Genomic DNA, 20,597 nt, shown 5'->3' with positions numbered 1-20,597 from the left:
GGAGGGGCGGGGCGGGGGTCACGAGACATGGCCAAAGCATTTACTGGGGTCCCCAGCCAGAAATGTTACAGCACTGAGAACCCCTGGCCTACAGCACTGAGATAATTATTATGTAGACTTGTCTATGCAGCTCTGGCCGCCTTGCTGCGTTCTTTTCCATGCCAACATGAGCTAGTAGTCTATAGCTATACCTGCAGTCGTGTGTGCCGAGTATAGTAAGCGAGAGAGTGCGAATTTGACGTGATTCGTGAGAGGAGGAAACCAATGGCTCAATTAGCCTGGAGATCACATCACACACATTGGGGCAGATTAGCACAGCCAACATTGAGGGTTTGGTGGTTATTGCCACTATGGTTGAGGGTTTGGTGGTTATTGCCACTGGTTGAAGCTGGAAAGGAAAAGCGCTGGCTGGGTGACCTTGTTTTCATCCCTGGTCCAGCCCTGAGGGTTATGAGAACAGGGCTGACAGAAAAGCCATAGTTGCAAACTGCTGCGTGCCACATCAGCTTCACTTACGCAACTCTAAACCAGTACTTTTCATGTCAAGGAACCTCCAATTTGACACTAATTAGCCCGCGGACCCCCCCCCCCCCCCCATTAGAAGATATATGCCAGGGACCCCCGTAAGAGAAGACTTAGCTGTGATTCTCAACCTGTTTAATTTCAAGGACCCCCAGTTTGACATACATTAGTCTACCCCCATTTAATGTTTGTCCCAAAATATTGTAATAACAAATTTGAGTCATTTTTCTCCGCTATAGCTGAGCCATGGGTAAACCTCTGTGTAGGAACTAATTATTTTGGCCTTCTGTCTGCTATGTTATGTTTAGCCACTATATTCTTATTTTATTTTATGTGGGACAATAAAATGGGGTTTTCACTGGAGTTGTGAAGCATACAAATTGGTCGGTGACCCACAAATGGGTCCCCGACCCACTGTTTGGGAAACCGTGCACTGAAGTATGTATACGCTGCATACACATATATACGCACGCACAGCTATGTACACAGCATTCTTCTGAAGACGGGCAATCATCTCTCTCGGGCTAATGGCTTGAAGTCAAAATGAGACTGGCATGTTCCTTTAATAAAGTTGACATGCCGGGATGTGTTGTTTTGGTTCTAGTTCCACTCTGCTCCCCCCATGCTGTGTGCTGACATGCTGCACTGCCTCACTAAATCCTTTAACAGCCTATAGTTAGTGTTCTGACCAAAGAAGCCCAGATCAAACAACTGTAATAAAGATTGGGAAGACGTGCCTCTAATAATGATAGTATTAGTCTCGATCACTCAACAAACCAACCTCGTACCTTTTTTTCGTACTTTTTGTCCCACGAGTTTGTGTTACCCATTTTTCACCCAGTGTCAATTACCTAATGTAACCCTGGGCTCTACACTCCCTCCGCCAACCTGGGGAGAGCAACGGACTGTCCTCATGCTTCCTTCCAAGCTGCTTCTTTTCACCTGACAGGGGTCAGGCTCGACGTAGCGCTTGGAAGGAACACGTTGTCGTTATATCAACCATGCATTTTCCCCCCTCCATCAGCTGCCCCGGCTGGCCAGGGGGAGGCAGTTTAGAGACCACGATTACTGCATGTTCTTTTGTGAGGTACACACAGAAAAATAACATGGCGGATTTGTTCCTTTTGGGGTACAAATGGCTTGTCACCCCCGGAGTACCCTAGTTGAGTACAGAAATGTACCTTTGGTATTGGTACATTGGTGTACCCTTCTTGGTTGTACCTCTAAATAACATTCCTGTACCCCTATTGACAAATTTGTACCTTTGCCTGCATCTCTAAAAGAACATTTATGTACCCCTATATGGACAACATTGTACCTCTAAAATAACATTTATGTACCCCTATACGGACAACATTGTACCTCGAAAAGAACATTCATGTACCCCTATACGGACAACATTGTACCTCGAAAATAACATTTATGTACCCCTATATGGACAACATTGTACCTTGAAAAAAACATTTATGTACCCCTATATGGACAACATTGTACCTCTAAAATAACATTTCTGTACCCCTATAGTGACATTGTACCCCTATATGGACAACATTGTACCTCTAAAATAACATTTCTGTACCCCTATAGTGACATTGTACCCCTATATGGACAACATTGTACCTCTAAAATAACATTTCTGTACCCCTCTAAAATAACATCCCTGTACCTCTAAAATAGTAATTCTGTACCCCTACTGGCAACAATGTACCTTTATGTACAAATACAAAATGGATTCAGAAACATGAACAACATTCAATAACTTTTTATTTTTTCCCAAAGTGCAGGTCAATTGGGCAATAATATTATGGTTGTGCAACATGAACAACCTAGTGCAAAGAACAACCTAGTGCAAAATTAGGTTTTGTGCAAGGTTTTGTGCAACATGTACTTGAGTACATTTAGTGCAAACATGTAAAAATATAAAATACATACAACATCAACATTTAGTGCACACATGTAAAACTATATAAACATGAATGAGTACAATTCCCCCAGCACTTATACAACACAAGACTGATGCATCGAGCCTGTTGAGCCGTTCATTAACAGTCTTGCATTGCTGAAATGCTGGGGGAATTGTACTCAATTCTGTGACATCCAGCTAGTCTTCACAAAACTACAAATTCCTTTCAAAAGATCTATACGAAATGTTTCAACGCAACATACAAATGATCATCCACTGAATATGTGTCAAGCGATGTGTGGTCCAATTCGTCTCCAGGTTTGAGCAACATCCAGTCACTGTCTACTTTTACATGATAAGCATGAAAATGTGAGTCAAAGGACAATGGAAGCAACATTTTACTGCCAAGCACCCACATGGTATCAATGTTAAGAATGTATTTGATCTGTACAAATACAGGAATTCTTTCAACATGTAAAAGGTCTAATGTCAGTACATCTCCAACTGCATACTTTATGTTGTCTAAAGTTACTTCAGAGACACGTTGACTGACTTTGTCCTCTAATTCTGTAGCTCTGAAGTTAAACTTATCATTTGTTTTTAGAGCAGTCTGAAGAGTAATGGGAAGAGACAAAAATGGTGTGCTGACACTTTTACCAGGCACCTTTTCAAAATCACCCAAGATGTTGGCAGCTGAAAATTCCCAACATTGCTTGAACTGGTGACGATTGCTTAGTGTCATAGCTACGTTTACAAAATTTCGAGTGTTCTTAGCCAGGTTCTTAAAATATTGATGTTTTCCTTCAAATCTCATACACCAAAGAGAACGGAGGGGACCATACATTAACATAAGTCTTGGATAATGTATAAGAAAATGACATTTAGGCGTTAGTACATTTCCAAATTCCGCTTTCATCTCAGAAAGGAATTCATGAATAAGTAACGGAAGACATGCTAGGTCATCTTTCCGCACCTTAGCTGCCATGACAACATCTGCAATACTTCGCAATAATAAGAACACGTGCCAGTAACTGCTGCCAGGAGGAACACGTTGCCCCATTAGAAAAGGCAATAATCTGAAAAGACACCATTTTTGAGTAGCAGATCCTACAATGCCTACAGTTTGGAGTCGTTCAGACAACGGCACAGGCTTATTAGCCTTGTCATTCTGACCTACACTGAGTTTGTTAAGCTCTTCGTTTAGCTCAGTTATACTGATGTGCTTTTTTCTATGTGCCTCGCAAATAACATGCTTCATTGTCAGTGGAACAACTCCCTCCAACATATCATGCATGATGTCTGGGGGCAAAGACTTGGTCACATCAAAATAACCTAGTGAATCAAAATAACTATTGCCTTTTACACCATACACAGCTACATTGGACTTGTTCTGCTGGACACACTGGAGATGATATTTGTGGACTTCAGTGTTTCTCAGAACAAAATCATCTTCTAGGAATGAGTCATTGATTTCTGCATGAGTTGCCATACAGTTACGACAAATTCTACCCGAGCTAAAACACATTCTGAAGCCACCAATCATGTGAGCAGAGAGATTGTCAGCTGAAAAGGTTGCTACAGCAGCATAAACTGTGTGCTCTGTTCCACGAACACTTACAGTAAAGCCTTCAGCTGAAAGCTGTTTTAGGTCATCTAGCATTCGTTTTAAGATGGCATTCCGATATTTTGTCAGGGTTGAATATTGAACTAACATGGCTAAGTGAATGTGGCCGAGTTGAGATCGATACTTTCCACTCATATTTCCAATAGTGTAGTAAAATCCACATAGCTTATGCTTCCCTCTCTTGGCTCCAAGAGGATTCACTATTTCAAATTCATCTTCAAAAAGATGAATTCTTAAAGCATCGGGATGCTCTCTAAAAACAGAATGCTCCTTAAAATAAAGACCATCTCTATAATCTGTCAGAAGCTCTTCATCTATGACCTGGTTATTTTCAGATAGTATTTGATCCCAGACGTCATCATGAGCACAGTACTTCTTTAAAACTTCAGCAATGGGAACATAGGAAAAGGAACCAACTTTTTGGCCAGAAGAGCTTTTCAATGTGTAGTGTACAGGTTTTGTATAGTTCAACTTGGATTTACAGTGTTCTTGAATCATGTGTGGAGAACGGACTGCTTCATAAGCGTTATCAAAGAAATCTGATGAGTGTAAAACCTGCTGAAGTTCGGGGCAATTTGAAATATCAAAACCACCTTTTTTCAGATGATAAGAAATAAATGAATCATAATTCTCTTTGAAAAAACTAAATAGAAATTTGACATCATTTGTAATGTCTTGTTGAAGTGACACATTTAGAAGGTTTTTCTCTCTGCATTTAAGCACAAAGCCAAAGAGATTATCTTTGAAATCCTCAAGTAGTTGATCTAAATATGGCCTGGAATCAAATTCATCAGAAGTACTTGGTTCATTCTCCACACTTTGGTGTTCATCAGAAGTACTTGGTTCATTCTCCACACTTGGTTGCTCTACGTAGACATTATCAATAGGCCTAGATCTAAATCTTGATTTGTGTTTTCTGTACACATGTCGTCTATAAGAAGGATATTTGGTAAATGTTGACTGACAATCACCTAAACCACATGTGATACTAAAATTTGGTTGATGTGCATGAACTAGTCCAATATGTATAATTAACTTTGAGAGGGTAAAAACCTTTCTAGTGCATTTTGGGCACTGATGCATTGTGATCTAGTACAGACGGTTAATTATTTGCAGTGCACAGAGCGTTAATCACCCGCAGTATGGTTGTTGGAATGGCCTTGTCTCCCTCTTCCTTGATATTGACGATGCGCAGCTGAAGGAAAGTGAGAGTTTTTTTCAGACCTGGTGGGTATGCAAGGTTGAAAACAAAATACATACAGAAGGCTGTTATGAAGGCTTCATCAAGGCTTCTGCACTGGCACACGTCCGCACCGTCAACTTTCACCACACACCGCACCCGTCCAGCGATGGCCATCTTCCAGTCCTGGTCCATGACTTGTATGGTTGGATTGGGCGTAGCAGCATCCCCCTACATAAAGCAAAACATGCAAAATTAATATTTTCAAAATATGTGTCAAAACTTGTTACATCAACCACTTTGAACCGCATCGTTATTTTTTCTGGGGACATTTGCCAAACATATTGGATCTACAAGCTCATGACTGACACATTGTGAGCTTAGAAATTTGGTCAAGGGGCGGCAGACAAAATAAAATTTTTATTTAAGGTTAAAGTGGTTAAATGACTGAAAATAAACTTTAACATGAAGTCAACATATTATTACCAAAGCTAATGTGTAAACAAACACTACATCATATACACATTGGTGAGGGTCACTGCTAAGGGTTCCTTGGCTTGAAAAAAAGACCCCTAGTTTACATTTTGTAACTTCAGTGGCATTTATATAGAAAGAACAGATTTGTCATTTATGTTAAACACAATACATCTGGGTGGGGCAGCGGTTGCCTCTCCCTCATTACCACCACTGAACAAGGCCCTTAATCCAAACCGCTCCGGTGGAGCTGCTCAGTGGCTAGCAGGTCAGACTGTGGTTGTACCGGGCAGCTTCCAGCTATGAAAGTGTGTGACAAGAAGTACGGCCCCACAATTATATATGTTTTTGTAGTAGTAGGATTGGATGACCCATACAATTGACATGGGCTGCATACAGTGGAGGAGAGCAGTGGTTCCCAAATGCTGTGCCTAGATGAGTACGCTGCTCACACAGGCTTTGTGGCTGCTCTAAACTGTTTACATGGTGATAGAACTGAAAAGCAGTGAAACACCGTGCAGGACAATTCAGATGCTCACCTCTCCCATCATGATGAAGACTTCAATTTTCTCTTTGAAGATGGACGGCAGTATGATCAGCCCGGCCCTGAAGTCGATTTCTGGAATGCAGTAAACGTAGCAAGAGTCACCAATCACATCAAGTGGGGATGCACACCAACGGACCGACATGAGGAAACAACGGTCAGAAACTAACTTGTGGTTAGGTTAGGGTTTGAAGTAGGTTGTTGGTGACAGTCGGACCAATAGTATGTCTAAACTAAAGTGTGCAACGTGTTTAATTAGAAAAGTGCTCACTACCTGGTAGATCTTCAGCCAGGGCATCCTGTCTTGCGGCGTTGAAGACTTCTGCGTGGGATTTTCCTGCACGTTTTAGAACTTCTGGCAAAATACCAGCGAAGCCCTCCCTGAAGCGATCACACAGACTGCTTGTGGCTGGATGGATTCGATCAACCTCATCAGAAAACTGTAGAAAACACAAGAATGATTAATATTCAGCATATGCCTATGATATACAATCTCACAATATTTGAAATTACTACATAGATGGGTTTTCAACAGGGACAGAGACCCCTAGGTACTCATGAGGACTTACATGAGGTTGTTTTCATTTTGTTGCTATAGCTCTGCCCCCAATGTAAAGCGTAAAAGCGCTATACAAGTTTGAGATATTATTACATGGGTGCTTACCTAATTGTGTGATGGGGAAAATGTGCAGAAAATAGCAAATCTACAAGCTCACATCACAATGCGTTGCTGCGATATGCTGTGAGTTTGTAGATCTATTTTTGGCAAAGAGGTTTGGTTTTGATTTAAAAAGGAATCAAAATGTTAAGATTTGCTAGCCATTGGGCTTGAAAACATATTTTTGTAACCAGATAAAGTTAATGACCCCTGATAGATTGATAATGCTGCAACATTCAGCTGTGCACTATACTTACTCCACCAGGAGCCCTTAGGAAGGGATAGCTTTGGAGTAGATCTTCCACAGAGATCCCATCCATGATTTCACGCCGTCTCCAGGAGAAGGTTCGCACCATGAGATCTTTCACAGTTGGGAGATCTGGATGAGTCTTCTGGTATTCACTTTGAAGAACGGCAACATGGGCCTTCACAGAAGTGGCATCCTCTCCGACAACCAGTATTTCCTGTGGAAAAAGCATAGACAGATCTGGATGAGTTGCACAGTGCAACGCCTGCTCCCACGTATGCAAAGCCATTTTGTTATCGTTGGATGAGATTCTGTTCACAATTCCATGCTGTATTTATGTGGTAACCATACAAGAAATAACAGGCAAATGTTGTGAAGACTTATTAGAAAATTAAAAGGGTCCATTTGGTTTCTATTTACACTCTCAAGAGTCAATTTGGTTACCAACTCTCCATCATTTAGCTAGGGACAACCTGGAACACAGTCACCCTCAAAATATATAGATATGACAAATGACTTACACATTGATTAGCTGCTCGTTTGTGCAAACTAGGTGTAGAGGGAGGTTGGGGCTTCTTTGCGTGGCCATACTTCTCTTTCATCTTTCGGACCTCGGTATTGCTGAGCAGTGGTGCACGTTCATTTTTACATTTTCTTTTTAGGGACGCATGCCAGGTTGTCTGGATAAAATGGAACACATTTGGCTATTAACCCCTTTTGGTGTTTTAAGCAATGTTATACTTTAGCTATTGAAAAATAGCAGATCTACAAGCTCATAGCACGGCACTTTGTGCCGCGCTATGAACTTGTAGATCTGCCATTTTTCGTCGCATGTACATACACACAGAAATCACTGAAGATTGAAGAGAATAAAACACAACTTACATAGCCATTCCCCTCTGCATCTCTAAGATGCGGGTATTTCACAACCACTGACTTGGCAACCTGAACGTACTCCGCTGTGGTTGGATACCTAGCCCAAAAAGCAATTACAAACTCAAGGTTTCTTAAAAGATCAGCTAACAATGTATGACTGCCAAGTACTAAAGTTATAGTAATGGTTAACAGTTGATACTTACATGTTGTGCAACATTAGTTTTTCATACAGCACACTGGTAATTTTGTGACGTATTCTCGGCACTACGAGACGCGGGTCCCTGGCATCGAGCACCGTCTGAACGTCATGGGGAAAGGTTGGACAGATGGTGATATGTTGTAGTCTCACACGGGCTGGTTCAACACTCCCACAGGCTGGTTCAGCACTGCAATGGAACAAGCAGTTTTCTTTTGTTAGTTTTATATTCGTTCTGTGACAGTGTCTTCCAGTCTCTTTTTTTTGTAGGAGGGATAGACAGTAGGCTGACAAGGGGGGGGGGGGGGGAGACATGCAGTAAAGTCCGTGGGGATCGGGGGTCGAACCTGCGGCAGTGCCAGTCAGGTGCCTGGACCGCTGAATCACCCAATATGTTGGCATACCCATTTAACCCAGTCAGGACAGGAACCCCTTTTTGGTGTTTTAAGCATTATGTTATACACTTTACCCATTGAAAACCTTTTTTTTTTTAATGGCACAAATCATTGAATATATGTTCTCAAATCAAAATTCAACTCAAATCCTTGCTTCTGGTGGGGTCCCTGGAACTACACATTTTCAGATGGGGGCCCGCAGCCAAATACAGATAATTCTGGGGGTCCTCGACATCAAAAGGGTTGAGCACTATACTGACATGGAAACATAGGTTTTTCAGAAAACTGTTCAGCCTCAAATAAGCACAACTATCTTATGGAGATGCACTTGCCTTGAAACCGTGGAAAGCTGAGATTGGGAGGCTTCTTCGGGCTCAATTGGCTGTAAACAAATCTCTGTCTCACCCTCTTTGTATTTTTCTACAAATTGTTTAAATTTAATTTGTTTTTTGAATGATCCAGCGAAGAGGAAGCCAATCATTTGTTCAGTTAGTCCACAGTCCACCGTTTCTCCGTCCACTTCATTCTCTGAGGAAACACACACACACACAGTATAGCTGATTTAATTAAATGAATCATATGACAAATTGTAAACGTTGTATTTATTACTTTATACTTAATTAAAGCCATTTAAACACCTCCTCCTCCACACTAACCGTTTCCCCACATAAGGACAAATTGTACAGGTAGTTCAGTCTAGTCAGACCAGACAGCACGGACAGGTTTCAGAGGCTAAAGACCTGGTGAAATGGAAAAATACGTTTTTCACATGTATCCCTGTCATAATAGGAGATGGAGGAGAAAAGTAAGCAGAATAATGAATGCATTAGTGAATAAAAACTGCGGAAACGCACCCAGGGCGGAAAGTATTTCACAACGGCCAAGGGCGCTCACACACACACGCACACACAGCCGCAACACAACATTGGCATACAGTACAGCACAGCACACTTTCTTTCACCCGACGAATTTCGCAACGCATGCGTGTGTGGGACGGAGCCGACGAGCCGTGGGTCACACACACACTGACGGTGCCATGGCGTGTAGAGTGTGCTATGTTGTTTGCGCACGGACGGTGCGCAAACAACATTGAGCACACAGTTTGGGAAACACTGTGTAGCTTTGCATTTGTCTGCCCGTGTTTCAGCAGCACGGTGTGTTCACACACGCCAGAAATGAACAGATAATTTGTTGGCAAATGAACGTATTACTGTGGTGGTGAATGATTGCGTGGTGGCCCGCAAAACAATACGGACGCAAACCATAATATCATGATACAACCCCGAAATAAAGACAGTGGAATGACGCTTTAAATATTATAAATGAACATGCTACTGCCAGTCTGCTCCCGCGAGCAGGGAAACAAAACACAGTAACAGGGAAAACACGTTTTGGCGCGTATATCCGCCATTTCAGTTTTCCCCGACATGTTAAACGACATGTTGCATGTTGGTGCTCAACATTTTATTTATATAGCCTATATGTTCCTAAACATTAAACTGCTTACTGCAAGTTAGTGCAAACATTAAATAAAGATACGTACCGGTAAACCTTTTTGCCTCGACTTCTGAAACGTCTATTCCAGCTTCCGCGACAAGCTTGTGAATCAGTTCCTCTGTAGTCAAGGTGGACAGCTTTCGTACGTCTACTCCTCCTAATACGAATACTGTCGCCATATCGCTGTTAGTTTGGTTGTCCGTCCGTCTGGCCGGCGGCCGCCACCCGGCTACAACGACCCAAACTCCCGCTAACTACTAACTAGTAGCTACCTTACCGACCCAAAGTCCCGAGTGGAAAGTGCTGTGTCAGCACTGCTAAGCAAACTTAAATGCACCGTAAAATGGCGCCTAGCTGGTGGGTGGCTGGGCATGTTCCTCTTGACTGGTGAAGATGCACTGTGATTGGCCAGTACAGCAGAAAGCTGACTTGCATTCAGCCAATCACTGACCATTTTGCTTCAAAGGCGGGTCTACAAGCTCAGAATGGGTTCAAATATGTACCTAGGGGTCCAAAAACTAATTTGTACCTTTTAAGGGCTACAGTTTTGTACCATATGGGCCATTTTAGTACCGTATATGGTACTCTACCGATCCAAAGGGTACATTTAGGACAAAAGTACCATAAGGGGCCTAGATTTATCACATTTTTTTTTTGTGTGTACCTACCCTATAGAGCGCCGCAGTCCCTCCTCCTTTCAGAAATTTAAAGACGGTTATGCCGTGGACAAAGCCAACTCGGATCGTGACAAATCATGACAATGAACACAATGTTTTGGGCCGATCAAATCATTAGAAAGAAGAAAAGAAAGTCAGGAGACAACACTATTTGTTTTGTTTTTCGTCTTATAAATTATTTGATCGGCCCAAAACATTGTGTTCATTGTCATGATTTGTCACGATCCGAGTTGGCTTTGTCTGCGGCATAACCGTCTTTAAATAAATTATATTAGAAGTGCCGATGGGAGAATGCATTGGGGTTTCATTTCCTGGGCCACTCGTTTTTCTGAAAGGGTGAGGGACTGCGGCGCTCTATAGACTAGCGTCGCAGTCCCGCCCCCTTTCATGACGACGCTAGGCCCAGGAAATAATTCCCAATGCATTTTTCCCATAGACATTTCAAAAAGTATTTATTTAAAGACCTTTTAAGCGTCGTACAAAGCCAACTCGAGTTGTGACAAATCATGACAATAAACACAATATTTTGCACCAAACAAATAATTACAAAGAAGAAAAACAAGAAAAAAAGTGTTGTAACCTGCCGTTTTCTTCTTCTTTCTAATTATTTGTTCGGCCCGAAAAATTGTGTTTGTTGTCATGATTTCTCACAACTCGAGTTGGCTTTGTACGAGGCTTAAAAGGTCTTTAAATAAATACCTTTTGAAATGTCTATGAGGAAAATGTACGGGGAATCATTTACTGGGCCCTGGTAGGGGGCGGGACTGCGACGCTCTATTGGGGACACACGGGGAGAACATGCAAACTCCACACAGAAAGGCCCTTCTGCCAACCCCACCACTCCCCCCAGCGGATTCGAACCCAGGACCTTTGTAGCTGTGAGGCGACAGCGCTACCGACTGTGCCACCATTAATGAGCTTTTCTGGCAAGAGAATAAAGCCGCAGCCTCCGTGATGACAAAAGAACAACGCAGGTGGTCCTTCAGTACCAGACAGAGAGATTAAAACAAATCTGCTACTAGGTTCATAAAAGCAACACAAAGTCCCCCAATCTGAAACGGCAATTATTATCAAAATGACAGACAGACGGAGTTCATTGATATATACATCACATATGTACACTCTCTCTTTTTTTCCCTCTCTCTCTCTCTCTCTCTCTCTCTCTCTCTCTCTCTCTCTCTCTCTCTCTCTCTCTCTCTCTCTCTCTCTCTCTCTCCAACCTATAACCTATATAACTGAACCTATACATACATTGAGACATCCATTATATCCAGATGTTGCAAACTGTTGGGATAATCAGAGGGTAAACCTACCGCCCAAATAACAGGGGTCTTCACTTCAGGATGTAGTGTGAACAGAGGGGTGGGGGCACACACACACACACACACACACACACACACACACACCAGCGAACTGCGAGGTCTCCATGTTTCTCTTTCTCTCTCTCTCTGTGTGAAGACATGGAGAACAGGAAGTGTGAGGAGGAGGAGGAGGGTCTGTGATCTTCGAGCGTCGTCGTAAAATCCAGGTGGACCCGTCCCACGGACACCTGGCTTGTTACCGTTGTCGTGTTTTCTACATATACAGGCTTTGCATATAGTCATATACACGCACGCACACACACACACACACACACACCTTGGAATTTGTCTGTTCACATGGACAAGTGATCATGCACGTGGGGCGTACAAACGGTATGACCAACACAAGGACAGACACCAGATCAAAAGCTGTATCATAACGACCACCAACTCACTTCTTCTTGTTTCCACTCTCGTCTCTCTCTGTCTCTCTCTCTCTCTCTCTCTCTCTCTCCCTCTCATGTCTCTTGGCCAGCCAGCGGCGGTAACGTCAGGCAGGAGAGCTCCACTAATGATGATGGTATTAAAAGCACATGGGAAACAACAGCAAGAGAAGGGAAGGTAGACAGGCAGGCAGACAAGCAGGCGGGCAGGCAGGCAGTCAGGCAGGCAGGCAGGCAGGCAGTCAGGCAGGCAGGGTGTCAGACAGGCAGGCAGACAGACAGGCAGGCAGGCAGGCAGGCAGGGTGTCAGACAGACAGGCAGACAGACAGGCAGGCAGGCAGGGTGTCAGACAGACAGGCAGGGTGTCAGACAGACAGGCAGGCAGGCAGGGTGTCAGACAGACAGACAGACAGGCAGGCAGGCAGGCAGGCAGGCAGGGTGTCAGACAGACAGGCAGACAGACAGGCAGGCAGGCAGGGTGTCAGACAGACATGCAGGCGGGCTGGCGGGCATTCAGGCAGGCAGGTATACATGCAGGCGGGCGGGCGAACAGACCGCATTTGCTCCCAAAACGCACAAACCCACAGGAAGAGAAAGATTGACTGAGAGATGAAGTGAAAGATAGACAGACAGAGGAAGATAAACAGAGAGAGAGAGACATGGAGACAGAGGGCTGTCACGATTACGTAATATCAGTTGACGAGTAATCGTCTAAACATTTGAACATATGAATAGCCTACATTTTTTATTTCTGTCTTTTAGTCTTTTTTGTGATCATAAACTTCACAGGCAGATATCTATAACTTAAATTACTGACATCGGCCTACTTAATAATTTATACTTTTTTTTTTTAAAGCGGAAATAGCTGATGAGCTTCACTTCAAACACTTCACAACAGCCAACTTGGGTCTCCTCCTTCTGTGAATATGTGAAATATTTTGTCGAAAAACACCCAATAGTCATCCAGACGATATTGTCACAATATTTTATATTATCCAGGCATATTATCAGACATAATTGTTTAGTTTTAGTTTTAGTTAGATTTTGTTCATATTATCGCCCCGGGCCTGTCCACACTCCGCAGTACACTCTCAGCTAACAATGCAATTTGTCTGCACTCTTCTTCTCGCAATGGAATTAGCATCATTTATAGGCAGATGGCGAGAGTCATCCTCTGCAGGTGTTGCCCTTTGTACAATCTGATCTTGAGCGCGGCGTGCGCGCGTGTGTGTGCGTGTGCATGCGTGCGTGCATGTGTTATTAGTGCACAGCAGGAAGGCTGGAAGGTGATGGTGCTATTTTTGTATTTGCTTTGAAAGCCCCCAGTTTAAACCTCCGCAGAATTCAGAAGAGAAGTGGCGACACTGAAGCATGAAGTCGTGTCTGCAGCTGGGAGTTAAGATGGTGTGAAAAACCATGTTGTTTTTGAAGAAAATGTAACGTTACATGATGTGCCATACTGTGCTCTTTCTCGCTGTTATTACGATGATAAATAACCTAGAATTGAATGCAAGCTAAATTGGTTTTAAGGACTGCAGATGCACGCACGCACGCATGATTTTGGAACTGACAAAACAACTAGTTAAACCATAGTTAACTTTGTGTACTCCATACTCTGCACGCTACACGGTTCTTGCTCAAATGTGAATCTCAATTTTCCTCCACAAGAATTGAAGTCACGATTCTCACACCATTCTCATTATTTTTGTCGATTAATTGTGCAGCTGCATGCCGTTGTGTGTTGATGTTGGGGGAGGTATTTCCCCCCCAAATGTACCAATGTAACCATTCAGTAGAGTGTCAGAAACAGATCCATTCAGTAGAGTGTCAGAAACAGAACCATTCAGTAGATTGTCAGAAACAGAACCATTCAGTAGATTGTCAGAAACAGATCCATTCAGTTGATTGTCAGAAACAGAACCATTCAGTAGAGTGTCAGAAACAGAACCATTCAGTAGATTGTCAGAAACAGATCCATTCAGTAGAGTGTCAGAAACAGAACCATTCAGTAGATTGTCAGAAACAGAACCATTCAGTTGATTGTCAGAAACAGATCCATTCAGTTGATTGTCGGAAACAGAACCATTCAGTTGATTGTCAGAAACAGAACCATTCAGTTGATTGTCAGAAACAGAACCATTCAGTTGATTGTCAGAAACAGAACCATTCTGTTGATTGTCAGAAACAGAACCATTCAGTTGATTGTCAGAAACGGATCCATTCAGTAGAGTGTCAGAAACAGATCCATTCAGTAGAGTGTCAGAAACAGATCCATTCAGTAGAGTGTCAGAAACAGATCCATTCAGTAGAGTGTCAGAAACAGATCCATTCAGTAGAGTGTCAGAAACAGATCCATTCAGTAGAGTGTCAGAAACAGATCCATTCAGTAGAGTGTCAGAAACAGAACCATTCAGTAGAGTGTCAGAAACAGATCCATTCAGTAGAGTGTCAGAAACAGATCCATTCAGTAGAGTGTCAGAAACAGAACCATTCAGTAGAGTGTCAGAAACAGAAACATTAGGTAGAGTGTCAGAAACAGAACCATTCAGTAGAGTGTCAGAAACAGATCCTTTCAGCAGAGTGTCAGAAACAGATCCATTCAGTAGAGTGTCAGAAACAGATCCTTTCAGCAGAGTGTCAGAAACAGATCCATTCAGTAGAGTGTCAGAAACAGATCCATTCAGTAGAGTGTCAGAAACAGAACCATTCAGTAGTGTCAGAAACAGAACCATTCAGTAGAGTGTCAGAAACAGAACCTGGTCAGTGAGAAGGATCGGGTCATTAAAGGTGTTTTATGTTAATTCTATTCAGATTCTCTGAATAGATAGAGTTCCTCTGCTGGACACGTCTTTCCAGTAGCAAAGCAGTAGAATTAGCATTAGGCTAATCAGTGAATAAAACCCGCAGGGAAAAACATGCCTTTTTAGAAATTCTTCAGGAAAAGATGTTAAAAGCGTGAAGAGAATGGAATGGCACATCTGCAACTCTCATAAATAAGTTACCTCGAGCACTTCAGGCATCCGAAAGAGACCCGCTGCGCGCCTGCGACGGCTTGTAAGCACTTTGACTGTGTATTTTTGCAGAATAAAAGCATGTTTTGCGATTATGATTGTTATACCAATTTGTAGCGGTAGACTAGTTTTAAGTACGTCAAATAAATGTGATCGGGAGAGCTTCGTATTAACATTATATCCATATCATGATACTAGACTGGATATTGTCCGTGATTTTTGGATATTGTACTATTGTGATATGGCGTAAGTGTATATATATAAATATCAGATCGGGAAAAATCTGTATCGGCAGATACTCAAAGTCAAATGATCGGAATAAAGTTTTGAGTGGTGCAACCACTCCAAGGAACAGCAATGTCCCTAGAGAGGGGTGTCTGCTAAAGGCTAATTCCCCCACACAGCAAACTCTGTCATTTCTCGACCGTTTCGGACGCGTTCCTGTGGGTCTGGAAGTTTCGGGACCCTCACACGGAGTTGAACCACTCCGTTTTTTTGATCGGGACATCCCTAGAGCCAACCCCTCTATCCATCCATCCATCCCTCCCTCCCTCCCTCCCTCTATCCATCCATCCCTCCCTCCCTCCCTCCATCCATCCATCCCTCCATCCATCCATCCATCCCTCCATCCATCCATCCAGGCGGGCAGGCAAAGCAGGAGGGCAGTACGCTCAGTCAGGCATGGCGTCTCACTGCACACACACACACACACACGGTTATTTTACCCTGGGTCACATGATGATAAGCAGCTCTCAACCGTAATCAGCTCAAATTGAAATGATGACATCAATTACAGTGCAGCACACAGCTGTTATTGACCCTGGCTGGCTGGCTGACTCTGTGTGTGTGTGTGTGTGTGTGTGTGTGTGTGTGTGTGTGTGTGTGTGTGTGTGTGTGTGTGCGTGTGCGTGCGTGTGCGCTTTGGGGGGTGGGGGGTAGAAAGGAGAACAGTGGTTGTTGTTGCCGGAGCCTCAGGGCCGTGGGAGAGAGAGAGAGAGAGAGAGAGTGCGCTACGTGCTGACTGCTGAGCCATGATATGTGAATGGAGAGATGGGCCGAGAGAGAGGGAGAGGAGAGAAAACACAATCGTGGTATCTGATTGCAGGTTCCACCCTGTAGTGTAGCTCGACTCAAACATACAATTACTCTCCATCTATACAGCTATTATCAGAGAGAGAGAGAGCGGGGGACCATTCTTTGGAACGTTACACATGAGAGCAAAGCAGAGCTTTTATTACCAGGCCTGTGATTACTGCCTCTCACTGACTGCACTTAACCAGCACCCTTCACCTCTCTTTTTTCATCTCTCTCTCTGTCTCTCTCTCTCTCTCTCTCTCTCTGTCTCTCTCTCTCTCTCTGTCATTCATGTCATTCACCGAGTGCTGGCTCAGGGATAATTTGAGAGGCGCGCAAATAACTAGGAATCCCCTCGCAGGGAAACCTGGACTGAAAGGAACCCCGATGATTATAGCACGTTCATGTGATGTCATTCTTCTGCCTATACACAGAGATGGGGTCTCAACGGCACGTGATTCTTTGTTGGATGTCGGGATCAAAGAATATGATTATTGGCAGAATCTCTGACCGTTTTGAATATTTGGTGTGCCTTTGTTGAGTTCATTCAAAATCAAACTACGGTTTGTGCCACATTTGGTTCGTGTCAATACATAAGGTTTAACCATCTCACTGGCCTTGTGGTCTGAGAGTCCGCCCAGAGACTGGGAGGTCGGGGTTTGATCCCCGGCCGGGTCATACAGAGAAAAATGGGACCTGGTGCCTCCCTGTTTGGCACCCAGCATCCAGGGTTGGATTGGGGGTAAGTCCCTGCCCACATACTAGCGTCATGTCCAGGGGGTGTATCTGTACATCAAGCTGCCTCACGCTACAGACACAGGAGATAGGCTCCTGCCCTATGGTGTATACACCACAGGATATTTCACCAGGGTGCGAGAGTAGAGACGCATTACACAGACGTGCAATATTAATTTTAGTTTTTGTTCTAGTACATTGTATTGTCTCTCCATCCTTGCTGATTGTCTTTCTTTATTTTTTTTGTCGATGAGAACAAATGTAGTAGGCTATACAATACAATTTCCCCTCAGAAGTTTTCTATTCTGTTGTGTCTGCGCATCCTACGACAAGTCTGTCTGAGAGAGAGAGAGAGAGAGATAGGGGGAAAGAGAGGTAGAAAGGTAGAACGATCAATTTCATGAAATTTGTATCATGAAATGTATGATTATGAATTGCACTTCACCATACAGATCAAGACCGCAGAACATTAAAAGTCTCATAAAAAAATCACACCCGTGTGAAGCCTGTCAGTCAGTCAGTCAGTCAGCCAGCCATGCAGCCTGTCAGTCAGCCAGCCAGCCAGCCAGCCATGCAGCCTGTCAGTCATTCAGTCAGTCAGCCAGCCAGCCATGCAGCCTGTCAGTCATTCAGTCAGTCAGCCAGCCAGCCATGCAGCCTGTCAGTCATTCAGCCAGCCAGCCATGCAGCCTGTCAGTCATTCAGCCAGCCAGCCAGCCAGCCATGCAGCCTGTCAGTCATTCAGTCAGTCAGCCAGCCAGCCATGCAGCCTGTCAGTCAATCTAATCGATGCTAGCCACATCAGCACGTCTCTGGCTAACAGGCCCCCGCAGCCAGAAAACAGGGGGAGACATCGTCTCTGTCTGTGACCCAGACCCCCCCCCCCCCCCCCCCCCCGCCCCGTAGCTGTCTCCTGGGGCCGCGCACGTCGGCTTTCTTCTGGCACTATAGCCATCACACAGGTGGCTTTGTACTCGGCTAAGCTTCCGCTCGTCTGGAAGTTTCCTCTATTTCCTCCATGTAATCCTCGTAAACAAAACACAACGCGAGAGAAGAAGCCTGCAGGAGGACAGAGAGAGAGAGAGAGAGAGAGGACAGGAGAGGAATCTTAAACAAGATGGAGACCCACCCCGGTCTCTGACAGAGAGAGATGTATCTGTATAGTTCTGCACATGTAGCAGTGGTTCTCAAACTTCTTGGTCTCAGGTCACCCGTTTAAATAAATAGCTTTTTCATCCAAGGCACCACCACCACCACCTCAATTACATTGTCATTTACATTTACTAGAGCGGTGCCTGTGGGGCCTCTATACAACACTGGCCCACTTGGAACGATGCAAGTTGGAAATGCATGGCCCACCCAGATATTCTGAGTTGGAGCCTCTACAGCGGTGCCCGTTGGGCACTGACCTACTTGGAACGATGCAAGTTGGAAATGCATGGCCCACCCCGATATTAATGTCTGTGTCCATTTTATGCCCATATATGGAGTTCTTTGTCAGACATGCCCAAAAATGGAGTCTATTATGCAGACGTCAGAATGATGTCAGAACAGGCCAGCTGCTTACAGTATATGCAGGGGCCAGAGCCCGGGCAGAGGCCTTTTTGGGGCGGTTCTGAACAACCGTGGGTTCGACCGACAAAGCAAATGGGGTGCAGTACTTAGTTTAGACAGTTTTTGGTTTAGGTTAGTCATTAGTTAGACCAGTCATTAATCCTACAACTATACAATCTATCTCAAACCCTCACCCTAAACCTAACCTCCCACGGGGCAGCACACCTAAACCTAACCTTAACCCATGTCTAACCAATGACTAGTCTAAACTAAGTATGCACCCCAGCAAATGTTGTCAATTACTTGCATGACAGGGGGAGAGGTGGTGGAGTTAGCTGTTTTAGCAGACAGTTTGAGGGTCCAATGGAGTTAAAAGGTTTTGTCCGAAGCGCTTTTTTTCAATACTTCATTGTTTCAATATTTTCGAAAAACAAAACGCAGACCTGTAAAGGATTTATGATTTATGAAAAACTAAATCTAAATCTTCCTCCCGACAGCAACGATATAAAATATTATATAATGATATATGATAATAAGTATAACTCTGTGGGGGCTGCAGTGAAACAGAGGATACACAGGCTTATATCAGGCACTTTGATGATGCTGACTGATCGTCTGCCAGTGTGCTCACACACGTAGGGAAAGCTTTGGATACTGTCTTGTTGAGAAGTGCATAATGTGTGTTTACAGAGCTGTTCTGGAGACTCTGAGATGACCCTGTCCATGTGCAGAGAGACGGCTCTGCTTGAATATTATATATATATATATATATATATATATATATATATATATATATATATATTATATATATATACACACGTTGGACTACATATCTGATTAAAAGTAGAGCCATTAGCCCATTTAGGCCTGTCGTCGAAATTAAAAAAAATCTTCTAAATTCTGACAGTTTTCTGACATGTTTCTGTATTAGTGGTGCTCAAGTTTTCAAAAATAGCAGACCTACAAGCTTGTAGCGCGCCACCGAGTGGCGCGCTACAAGCTTGTAGGTCTGCTATTTTTGAAAACAATGAGCTTGTAGATCTGCTAGTTTTCCAATAGCTAAATTATAGCATAATGTTTAAAACACAAAAAGGGGTTCCCACTTCCCACCCAAAATGCGTTTTCACTGGAGGGTGAGGTTTACCGGTCCGTCAGGAACGCACCTCTGCACTGCCTTTGGGTGGGGGAGTTCCATACGTGCGTTAATGACCGTAAAGCACACCCTCCCGTGTAGTATTGCTTAAATGTCCCAGGCCTACTGCCCTGTTCCTCGGTGACGCTCATTGTCTATATATTCTCTTCCAGTTACCTCTACATTTTTCACTACATTAATCTGTAATGTGCAAAGTCTGATTGTTAATTCCACATTCCATGTGGCAATTATGTCAACAATTATAATAATTTATAATTTAATTACTGGTCACTGACATGCTTTTTCTGTTGGCCTGCAGGATCTTGTGTTATCATTCTCCTCGTTTGTAATACTGTACGTTAAAATAATTGTATATTGCATTAATCATTGTTATGATGCGTTATAGTGTGATTATGAGTCGTCAAGTGATAATTGCACGCAGGTGCTTTGAGTACAGATGTGGGGATGTGTTCACGGCGTTGTGAATAAGTGGATGGGATTCATTTAATGTGCTCTCAATATACAGTATGGTGAAGTGAAACGATAGCATTAA

At 43.5% G+C, this 20,597-nt stretch overlaps 2 protein-coding genes across 2 annotated transcripts in view; one reads left to right on the top strand and one right to left on the bottom strand.

Moving 5' to 3' along the window:
- Positions 1-20,597, top strand: part of LOC308322050 (A disintegrin and metalloproteinase with thrombospondin motifs 2-like) — a 171,764-nt gene that overhangs the window by 8,115 nt on the left and 143,052 nt on the right. The window lies entirely within an intron of this gene.
- On the bottom strand, positions 274-7,258 carry LOC308322890 (uncharacterized protein; the record flags this gene model as incomplete). Its single annotated transcript, XM_080774379.1, has 5 exons — positions 7,163-7,258; positions 6,522-6,687; positions 6,243-6,322; positions 5,310-5,460; positions 274-278 (listed from the first exon to the last, which is right to left on the bottom strand). Exons 1-5 carry the CDS (start codon positions 7,223-7,225, stop codon positions 274-276), a joined length of 465 nt encoding a protein of 154 aa, XP_080630505.1. The 5' UTR covers positions 7,226-7,258.

The sequence above is a fragment of the Protomyctophum bolini genome, assembly GCF_963924005.1.
Source record: "Protomyctophum bolini genome assembly, chromosome: 10".
NCBI classification, from domain to species: domain Eukaryota; kingdom Metazoa; phylum Chordata; class Actinopteri; order Myctophiformes; family Myctophidae; genus Protomyctophum; species Protomyctophum bolini.
This window is presented reverse-complemented; position numbering and strand designations above follow the sequence as displayed.